Source organism: Balaenoptera ricei, chromosome 4, assembly GCF_028023285.1.
Source record: "Balaenoptera ricei isolate mBalRic1 chromosome 4, mBalRic1.hap2, whole genome shotgun sequence".
In the NCBI taxonomy this organism is placed as follows: domain Eukaryota; kingdom Metazoa; phylum Chordata; class Mammalia; order Artiodactyla; family Balaenopteridae; genus Balaenoptera; species Balaenoptera ricei.
In genome coordinates this window covers 65,085,538-65,096,845 of record NC_082642.1, presented here as the reverse complement: position 1 = coordinate 65,096,845, position 11,308 = coordinate 65,085,538, and the positions used below count along the sequence as shown (strand labels likewise).

At 36.9% G+C, this 11,308-nt stretch overlaps 1 protein-coding gene and 1 non-coding gene across 4 annotated transcripts in view; one reads left to right on the top strand and one right to left on the bottom strand.

Moving 5' to 3' along the window:
• Positions 1-418: 418 nt before the first annotated feature.
• The window catches only part of GPR160 (G protein-coupled receptor 160), a 54,321-nt gene continuing 43,431 nt past the window's right edge, over positions 419-11,308 (bottom strand). For all 3 annotated transcript variants that reach the window (XM_059921996.1, XM_059921994.1, XM_059921995.1), the window contains 2 exons: positions 6,088-6,202; positions 419-1,846 (listed from right to left, as the gene is read on the bottom strand). In XM_059921996.1, the coding sequence (XP_059777979.1) occupies positions 759-1,778 (1,020 nt within the window). In that variant the 5' untranslated portion in view covers positions 1,779-1,846; positions 6,088-6,202 and the 3' untranslated portion in view covers positions 419-758. The remainder of the gene's footprint in view (positions 1,847-6,087; positions 6,203-11,308) is intronic.
• On the top strand, positions 9,475-9,598 carry LOC132365628 (small nucleolar RNA SNORA40). Its single transcript, XR_009503155.1, has one exon. It is a non-coding gene; the product is annotated as a small nucleolar RNA SNORA40 (small nucleolar RNA).

Genomic DNA, 11,308 nt, shown 5'->3' with positions numbered 1-11,308 from the left:
CTTCTCATTGCGGTGGCTTCTCTTGCTGCGGAGCACGGGCTTTAGGCGCGCAGGCTTCAGTAGCTGCCTCACGTGGGCTCAGTAGTTGCGGCCCGCGGGCCCTAGAGTGCACAGGCTGCAGTAGTTGCAGCCCACGGGCTCTAAGGTGCGCGGGCTTCAGTAGTTGTGGCTCGCGGGCTCTAGAGCGCAGGCTCGGTAGTTGTGGCGCGCGGGCTTAGTTGCTCCGCGGCACGTGGGATCTTCCCGGACCAGGGCTCAAACCCATGTCCCCTGCAATTGGCAGGCGGATTCTTAACCACTGCACCACCAGGGAAGTCCTAAAATTAGCTAAATTGAAATTGCACTAATCATCTTTCCCCTTATGTTAAAGAATATTTACACCAAATTATTTAAAGAAAACAATCTTGATTTTCTTGCTCTAAGTGTAATAAAATGTTTATTTAAATCTGAAAAGTTGGCAGTGAATCACAGATTTACCTAACAGTTTGTATCCAGTAGTTTTCTGGGTAACACAAATATCAGTATGGTCAACAGGTATAAATATTTCTTATTGGAAATATTTTGTTAAAAAAAAAAAAAACCTAATAAATAATATCACCATCCCAAAAAGACACATTCTGAAAAGGTATGAAAGTTTGGGATGCGGGCGAGAGCTTTCAGTTCAGTTCATTCTTTAGATGTCCCAAGTCATCATTCTTTCCCATTTGTAAAATTGTAATTCTTGTAGCTGTTAGTTTTAGTTTTAATATGGCAACACGTCAACAAATTATTACTGATATAGGCTTTTCGATTTGCTCAAGATTATGAATTGTAAGTGGAATGAAGCAGCATTTCCAGTTGACAAATGGATCCGCAGGTAATGCCACGTTTCTAAAATTAAGTTTGTGACAATTAAACCAAAAAACTGTAGCAATGAGAAAACTATTGACAAAGTACAACCATGGAATGTTCATCTCGATGTACGCCGGAATCTGTACTTTAAGTAAAAGGATAATTATTTGAAGTAGTACAAATGGTAACCAGGTACCAAGAAAACAGACTATCAACTTGGGCAAGAGTGTTTTTTTAGAGCTCACAGTATAACTAGAGTGGGATGAAAAGGGAAAATACAGGATAGTCTCATTCATATAGGAAGTTATCCTAACAGCCTGTACCAAGGTAATAACTTCTGACCAAGAAGTTATAAAAGCCATAAATAAAATCATCACCATGGAAAATGACAGCCAGTAACTCTGAATGCTAATGTAGAAAGGACACTGATGATAAGAATAAACATTCTGTGCCTTCAGGCTTTGGTAGATAGCTGGATCTCCCAAAACATAAGTAAGGACTGAAATCCAAATTAAAATAACTGCAAAGAAATAAAATACTTTTTGACACTTAAATGGAAGCTTGGTGGCTTTAGAGAAATTCAGGTAATAATCTATACAAGCTGTCAGAAAAACTGGATAATGCAAAAAGCCGTAAGTAAAAGAAATAATTTGAGTAAATAGGCAGATGTGGTATTTAGTAAACCTAATGCCTAAAAGTACAAAATCCCTGAAATAGGATATAATGGAAATATTCACCAAAAGTAGAAGATCAGTAAATGCTAGTGAAATGCAAAAATATTCCATAAAATTTTGATGGGTGTTTTTTCTTCTCATTCCTAGTGTGAGGATATTTAATAATATTTTCCCAACTGTAATCAAGAATAACAGACAGTTACCATCTAGGGGCTGATTTGTTTGATGTAGCTGGTACTGAAAAGAGCAGTTCTCTGAAGTAAGAGCAGTCATTTTTTTTTCAGTTCAGTTTCAAAGGCCTGCTGCTATAGTAAAACAGTGCTTCACTTTATTTTCCATCCCTGCAAAGAAAAGTGAAAAGAAAACCTTGATGTTATCTTGATGCTATCACTGTTTTAAAACTTTACAAAGCAAGCACCTTATCTCAAAAATCTATTTTAATCCAATCATTTCCCCAAATAAACATATTTCTCATACTTATAGAATACAGAATATGATCAAGAAGAATTAATGTGTATACTCTCATCATTCTTTGAGACCCAGATGGTCCAGAACTCTCAGATCTATAACCAAACTGTTTTATATAAATTACTAACTTCTACATTAATAACTTGTTGAAAAAAGGTAGAAAAAACACATCTACCAGAGCCAAAATATAGGCTTCATATAACTGATTCACTTTGCTGTACGGCAGAAACTAACACAACATTATAAAGCAACTATATACTCCAATAAAAATTTTAAAAAATGACTGAAACACTCTTAGAAATACATCTACTATAAAAACAATCCATGTTTTATGTCATCCAATTTTATAACTGAAGAACTGGGAATAATTCAGAAAAAAGGCATAGAAACTCTGTGTAGCTCTAGAAAGAGGCTCTAGGATACCTGATTTTCACTCCCTTACACTCCTAGAAAGAGAATAGTTCCCTGGAAATAAAAACTGAGATCCTTCTTTCCAAAAAACTGGAAGGTTCCTGCATTAAGTCATGACATAATCATGAGATCATTCTACTATTAACTATGTTGTGAATAAGATATCACAGTGATGGTTTGAATTTTCTCCTTTGGAAAAAAAACATTAGCAAGTTTGACTTCTAAAAATAAAATACATTCCAAGAAAATACAAAAATTTATATATATATATATATATATTATATATATATATATATATATTATATATATATATATATATATATATATATATATATATATATATATATATATATATATATATATATATATATATATATATATAGGCTTCAAATAGCAGCCTGATAGGAATACTCAGAACAATCCACTGATAGCTGTTGACTCAGTCCCACTCTGACACCAGACAACATTACCCGTTTTTGTCTTTCTGTCCATGAAATTTAGATAATGCTTATGAGGCCCCTTTAGTATAGCTGGTTTCAAAGCTTTTTAGCTGCAGGATCATCATTCAAATAAATCTCTGAAGCTCAAAGATATAAAACAGATGGCTCAGCTGAAAATCATGAAAATATTGGTTAAGGAAAAAGAAAGATTCATCAGGTGTGGCACCCGGAGAGATGAAAGAATATAGGGAAGGAGTAGGGTTACCTGAGAACGTTAAGAATTGCTAGGTAAGGGCAAAGGAACAGGAGCTGAGCTTGAGTGATAAATGCATTCAAAGCAGGAAAAAGATGATGAAAGGGAAAGTTCAAAGAGGAAGAACTCAGGAAAGGATGGAAGAAAAGGAAGGAAATTCAAGAAATTTAGCCTAAAAAAAAAAAAACCCCACACAAATTTATCCTTAAAAAAAACACACACACACAGTTGACCCAAAGTTGTTTCTGCAAGACTGTTCAACCAGTGTTTATAACAGCAAAACAAAACCCAAACAATAACAAAACCTACCCATGAATGTCAACAATTAGGGATGCATTAAAAGTGATACATCCGTACGATGTACTGATGTACTATTATGCAGCCGTTAAAAATGTTTCTCAGGGGGCTTCCCTGGTGGTGCAGTGGTTGAGAATCTGCCTGCCAATGCAGGGGACACGGGTTCGAGCCCTGGTCTGGGAGGATCTCACATGCCGCGGAGCAAGTAGGCCCGTGTGCCACAACTACTGAGCCTGCACGTCTGGAGCCTGTGCTCCGCAACAAGAGAGACCGCGATAGTGAGAGGCCCGCGCACCTCAATGAAGAGTGGCCCCTGCTTGCTGCAACTAGAGAAAGCCCTCGCACAGAAACGAAGACCCAACACAGCCAAAAATAAATATTCAAAAAAAAAAAATGTTTCTCGGGGTAGGAAGACTTAGTTTTCACTCTACCTTTTCTATACTTGTTAAATGTTGTTATGCCTTGTGATTTTGTTACATGTTAAAAAAAAAAAAATACCATGATAAATTTCCACAGTATGTTAAGTGAAATGCAGGATAAAAAATTATGCAGCAACATGTCATCTAATTTTTTACAGATATTATACATGTATAGAAAAAGACTGAAAAGATACATATCAAGTTATTAATATGGTAGTATTAGAGGTTTTTCTGATTTTCTAAAACTTTACAGAAAAAAAGGGAGTATCAAGTCTGAAAAGTAAGAAAACAATTTGCCTACAGATAACTGATGATTAATTTCAAGGAAGTAGGATACTGTCTGAGGGTAAAGAAAAGAGAGGGAGAGGGCCACCCGTTCTGTTGACAGAATGAACCCTCAGTTGACAAAGAGTCTCTCCTAGTTGAGAAGAGAATTCAGCTATCTTCAACTAGGCCAACTTTTGAGCTTCTGTATTTGTCTTTTCATTGTCCAGTTTTAGCAAGAATATTGCTAAGTCGGTTTAGGCAGAATCTCTCACTCTCAATATCTGACCACGTTCCTCATCCCCATCATCCTTTAGTTTAGGTGATGTCTAATCACCTTGACCTGCCTTCAGCAAGAATTCTGGTAGGTCAGTTTCACCAGAATCCCCTCTTAACCCCTGATGTTTCCTTGGTAACAGTCCATTCACTGACCTGACCCCCACCTTCTTCCTTGGGTATAAATTCCCCCCTTTTCCTTGTTGTACTTGGAGTTGAGTCCAGTCTCTATACCCCCCCGACCCCAACTGCAAAATCCCATTATTGTGGTCCCCACACCTATTGCAGTCATCTTGAATAAACTCTGCCTCATTGTTCTTTAACAAGGATCATAAATAATTTTTTCTTTAACATATTCTCATGGCCATCAATCTACCTTGTCATTAACTAAGTTATTAAGACACACAAATAATGCATCTATTTACACACATGTATATGTAAAGACAGTTATAAAAAATCATCCAATACCTATTTTCATAACTATAGGTTATAAAAGAACAAATGAAACAAGTTCTTTTGTACGCTCACTTTTTTTCCTATACTCAAATATACTATATAGTTTAACTTTACCCTCTCAGAAAAAGTTCCATTCCAGATTTGATATACAGGGGCACAGAATCATGGCTGCCACCTTGACAAACACTACTGGCCTTGGATAAGGAAACCTGGGTGGAATGGTAAGACCATATGAAGTCCTCCTTGTGCCAACAAAAAAAAACAGACTTAGTTTTAAATAGCAAATGTTGGTTCAGAATGGGGGTGGGGAAGGGAAACGATGTGGGTTCATATTTATAAAGACCCACTTATTAAAAAGCATGTTTAGGATAAAAGAAAGAATTATCAGTATAAAATGACTGTACCCTTTACAGTCCTATCCAAAATTAAAGCTAAGGAATCGTACTTAAGTAGGCGACATCCAAGGGATGTTTCCTCAGTTTCCATTTCACCACTGACTCTCCAAGGGGAGCTGATTGGAAGGCCAGGACAGCAGGCCTGTCCCTGCAGGAGGGAAGCAACCCTGAGTGTCTCCTAGGGGCCAAGGAAGTGGGGCGGGGGCGGGGGGTCAGCCACAGCCACCGAGGCACTAACCAAGGACCTCTTCAGAAGAAGATGGGGAGAAAGAAGACAACAAATCTGAAATGGAATATGTAAGAGAATCATAAAGCTGGAAGAAACTTCAGAGACAAGAAAGATAAGGCCTAGGGGAGATATGCAACTTGAGGCAATAAAAAGCAGTCAAAGGGACTGTATGGAAAAATGTGTGTTGGAAAATGAGGTTTTGGTCATTTTACAATGGTTCCTGAACACCATAATCATGGAAACCAATGAAAACTTTCTTAGATGAAAATGTTAAACCCTACTTACTCCATAGACCACTGAAAGTATTCAAAATTCCATTATTTTGTTCTTTAAAAAAACCTCCCCATAGAAGACAAAAAGCCTTTGATGGGCTACCCATCCCCCAATTTTCCCTTGAAAAATGTTCACATTAACTACAGGGATGCAAAGATTTATGAAGATATCCTTTTCCTGCACGATGTTTTAAACTACTTATGAATCAAGTCATGCTTCACATACAATTTAAGAAAATGTGCAAGTCCTTTTCAAGGCATCTTTGGGCTTGCTGTGTGATCTGGCCAGTTTAGAAGTATTAGTAGGGCCTGAGGGAAACAAACCATGACTTCTTTTCACTGACCCAGTCTCTGCTTTTCCACTTATAACCCAATTAATTCTTAACAACACACCATACTTACTCTGCTTTCTCCAGTAGGTCTTTCTTGGCTGATCTTCCTATTTTACTTCAGTTTTACTGCCTTTAATTATCTCACTTTTGGTTCGTGGCATACCAAAATGCCATGTGAATAAGCTCTGTGTGAAAGATAGAAAATAAAATAACTGTCATTAATAGCCACCTAAATAACTGGAGTTCAGTGTAACTGCCTCCAGATCTCTGCTTAGAGAAACTGTCAACTATTTGTAGGATTACGACAAGTAACTTCTTTTTTCCAGCAAAAGGAAAAAGATTAAAAGTCACCAAAGACCCTGAGATATGGGTGCAGATAACATGGTATCTGTTTAAGGAAATACTGCTTACATTGCAGTTTTCACCCACAGGTTCAGAGTCTAAACTAGCAGCTCTCAAACTTTCATTTCAGGACCTTTTGACACTTGTTGCATGTTAACGTAAGTAACATTTTTTAAAGTGAAAAATTACTGTGTTTTCCCAAACAAAACAATTGAGTGAGCAGAGTGCCACTGTTTCACATTTTGCAAATTACTTTAGTATCTGGCTCAACGGCAGACAGCTGGATTCTCATCTATAAAATCAGCTGTGATATCACACATGTAGCTTTTGGAAAATCCACTGTACATTCATGAGAGTTTGAGAGTAAAAAAGAGGTGTATAACTTCATAGCATAATTACAATCAAATAGTTGTGTTATGCAATCACAGAAAAGTTTCCTAACAAAACCATCTGCATTAAACAATAGGATGGGAAGATGAGCACAGTTAATTAACGTTCTGGTCTACTATTATACAGAAAACGGGATTCGCACTGTAGCTGGATTTGCTGAGCCTCACAAGTGAAGAAAGCCTCTGGGAGAAATAATGTATTGAGCCTTGTCCAGGGATTTTTACATACCTTTTATCTAATCCTTACAACAATCATGAAGGGTAGATATTATTTTTTTGCACGAGGAAATGCTCGGGGGTTAACAAGCTCATTTCCTTAGATGTGTGACTGCTAAGTGTTGAAACTTGAAGTTCAACCTCAGGTTTGATTTCAAAGCTCTTCAGTAAGCCACAATTATGGCTCAACTCACAACTGGAAATGTAGAAAGGGATCCAATTTATGTATGTGAAAGAGCTTTCCAAATAAGAGTGACTGTGTAGATTATTGGCACCCAAAGGATCAGATGAGAGCCCCTTCAGTGTTCTCTTCCCCTGCCACAGGGAATAAACAGGATGTGTTCCAGATAGTATAGCTCAAGACAGTGGGGCCTCTGTCAATCTGGGTCCTTGAGTGACTGTGTGGGGCAGTGGAGCAAAGCCCCAGGTGATTCAGAATGGATGCACAGTGTAAGCAAGAAATGAAGTTTGTTGTATCAAGCTGGAAGGATTTTGTGATTATATGTTATGGCCTATCCTGACACATAAAATTCCTTATAATTCTCTGTACCCTTAACATTTCTTTAAGAATTAGCATGTATTATTTATATTATCAGAATTTATAAATCTACAGTAGAAAAAAGAACTTTGAAAAGCAGGAAGGCAAATATAAGAAAACCAGCAAAATCAAAATTCAGTTTTAATTTCCACTACATTAATTGCTTTTGCACTGTATCGTTCTGAGATTCTTATATTTGCCTGTATTGGAAAATAAGGTCTTGATTCAGTGACCTAAATTTCCACCTTAAGAAAAAGAAGAGTAAGGGAATTCCCTCATAGTCCAGTGGTTAGGACTCCACGCTTTCACTGCTGAGGGCTCGGGTTCAATACCTGTCAGGGAACTAAGATCCCACAAGCTGCATGGTGTGGCCAAAAAAAAAAAAAAAGAAAAATAAGAGTAAATTAAACCCCAAAGTAAACTAAAGGAAGGATATAATAAAGAACAGAAAACAATGAAATTTTAAAAACAAAAATAACAAAAAAACAATGAACCAAAAGCTGGTTCTTTCTAAAAACCAATAAAATTGTAAACCTCCAACCAAACTGAGAAAGACCTTAGCAAAATTAGGAGAGAGAGGACCTCAGCACAGATCCTATAAACATTAAAAAGATAATAGGGGACTATTAAGAATAATTTTATTCCGGGACTTCCCTGGTGGTGCAGTGGTTAAGAATCCACCTGCCAATGCAGGGGACATGGGTTCGAGCCCTGGTCCGGGAAGATCCCACATGCCGTGAAGCAACTAAGCCTGCACTCTAGAGCCTGCGAGCCACAACTACTGAAGCCTGTGTGCCTGTTACAGCCCATGCTCTGCAACAAGAGAAGCCACTGCAATGAGAAGCCCGCACACCCCAACGAAGAGTAGCCCCTGCTCGCTCCAACTAGAGAAAGCCCGCCCACAGCAACAAAGACCCAATGCAGCCAAAAATAAACAAATAAATATTTTTTAAAAAGAATTTTATTCCAATAAATGAGACAACTAGGATGACACACAAATTTCTGGAAAGACATGAACTACCAAAACTCAAACAAAAAGATCCCTAAAAATCTCTATTAAAGAAATTGATTTTGTACTTAAAAACCTTCCCACAAAGAAAATTCTAGGCTCAGATGTCTTCACTGATGTATTTTGCCAAACATTTAAGGAAGAAATACCAAGCTTAAAGAGAACAGAAGAGAGAAACACATTCCAACTCAGTTTACAAGACCAGAATTACCCTTATAACAAAACCAAAGACATTTCAAGAAAACTAAATTACAAAGCATCATCCCTCAAGAATATAGAGGCAAAAATCCTTAACGAAAAAATTAAATTCATTCATATATGAAAATAATAATATAACCTAATACATCACAGTTTATGCAATCTTGGTTTAACATTAGAAAATCGACGTAATTCATCGTGTTAACAGAATAAAGGAGAAAAACTATATGATCATCTAATAGATGTAGAAAAAGCATTTAACAAAATCCAACATGATAATAACTCTCATGAAAACAAATAATAGAAGGGAACTTCCCAACCAGATAAAAAGCATCTACGAAAAACCCACATCTAACCTTAAATGCTGAAAGAGTGGGCTTTTTCCTCCCAAGATCAGGAACAATGCAAGGATGTCCACCCTCCAACCCTCATCAACATTTTATTAGACGTCCTAGCCAGTGCGGTAAGTAATTAACAAGAAATAAAAGGCATGTAGACTGGAAAGAAAGAAGTAAAGCTGTCTTTAATCATGGGTGACATGATCATGTACTTAGAAAGTCTGCAACAAGAGCTACAAAAGGTAACAAGTGAATTTAGCAAGGCTGCGGGTTAGTTTTTTAAAAGTTGTATTTCTATATACCAGTGATAAATAATTGGAAATGAAATAACATTTGCCATAACATCAAAAATATGGAACATTTAGGGATAAATTTGACAAAGCACAGGCAAGCACAGTATTCTGAATATTTTAAACATTGCAGAAATGGCACTTGTGTTGCTTTTGTGTAATTTGTGGACAAAGACTTACAGACAGATGCAAAAATAAATCCTCCTTTGCAACCCAGAACTCATTCTTCAGTGTGAGTTTTGATACAGAAGAAGGAACATGATACCTAAAACAGGTTCAAGTGATGGGGTATTTATACACATAAAGGTTGCTTCCAGGACTATAAAATTGATAATTTAAAAGCATAAAATATGAGGGAAATTATCAGCTATACTGATTTAGTACTCTAATTTTAATGTTGACATGAAACAAGGATGGCTTCTTTTTTAAGGCTTGTATCTTGAGAACACAGTGTCTGGACTTTAAAAAGGTACTGGCATAAAGGAAACACTCCCATTTACCACTGCAACAAAAAGAATAAAATACCTAGGAATAAACCTACCTAAGGAGACAAAAGACCTGTATGCAGAAAACTATAAGACACTGGTGAAAGAAATTAAAGATGATACAAACAGATAGAGAGATATACCATGTTCTTGGATTGGAAGAATCAACATTGTGAAAATGACTATACTACCCAGAGCAATCTACAGATTCAATGCAATCCCTATCAAACTACCAATGGCATTTTTCCCAGAACTAGAACAAAAAATTTCACAATTTGTATGGAAACACAAAAGACCCTGAATAGCCAAAGCAATCTTAAGAAAGAAAAACATAGCCGGAGGAATCAGGCTCCCTGACTTCAGACTATATTACAAAGCTATAGTAATCAAGACAGTATGGTACTGGCACAACAACAGAAATATAGATCAATGGAACAGGATAGAAAGCCCAGAGATAAACCCACGCACCTATGGTCACCTTATCTTTGATAAAGGAGGCAAGAATATACAATGGAGAAAAGACAGTCTCTTCAATAAGTGGTGCTGGGAAAACTGGACAACTACATGTAAAAGAATGAAATTGGAACACTCCCTAACACCATACACAAAAATAAACTCAAAATGGATTAAAGACCTAAATGTAAGGCCAGACACTATAAAACTCTTAGAGGAATACACAGGCAGAACACTCTATGACATAAATCACAGCAAGATCCTTTTTGACCCACCTCCTACAGAAATGGAAATAAAAATAAAAATAAACAAATGGGGCCTAATGAAACTTAAAACTTTTGCACAGCAAAGGAAACCATAAACAAGATGAAAAGACAACCCTCAGAATGGGAGAAAATATTTGCAAATGAAGCAACTGACAAAGGATTAATCTCTAAAATATACAAGCAGCTCATGCAGCTCAATATCAAAAAAACAAACAACCCAATCCAAAAATGGGCAGAAGACCTAAATAGACATTTCTCCAAAGAAGATATACAGATTGCCAACAAACACATGAAAGGATGCTCAACATCACTAATCATTAGAGAAATGCAAATCAAAACTACAGTGAGGTATCACCTCACACCAGTCAGAATGGCCATCGTCAAAAAATCTACAAACAATAAATGCTGGAGAGGGTGTGGAGAAAAGGGAACCCTCCTGCACTGTTGGTGGGAATGTAAATTGACACAGCCACTATGGAGAACAGTATGGAGGTTCCTTAAAAAACTAAAAATAGAATTACCATATGACCCAGCAATCCCACTACCAGGCATATACCCTGAGAAAACCATAATTCAGAAAGAGTCATGTACCACAACGTTCATTGCAGCACTATTTACAATAGCCAGGACATGGAAGCAACCTAAGTGTCCATCAACAGATGAATGGATAAGGAAGATGTGGCACATACATACAATGGAATATTACTCAGCCATAAAAAGAAACAAAATTGAGTTATTTGTAGTGAGGTAGATGGACCCAGAGTCTG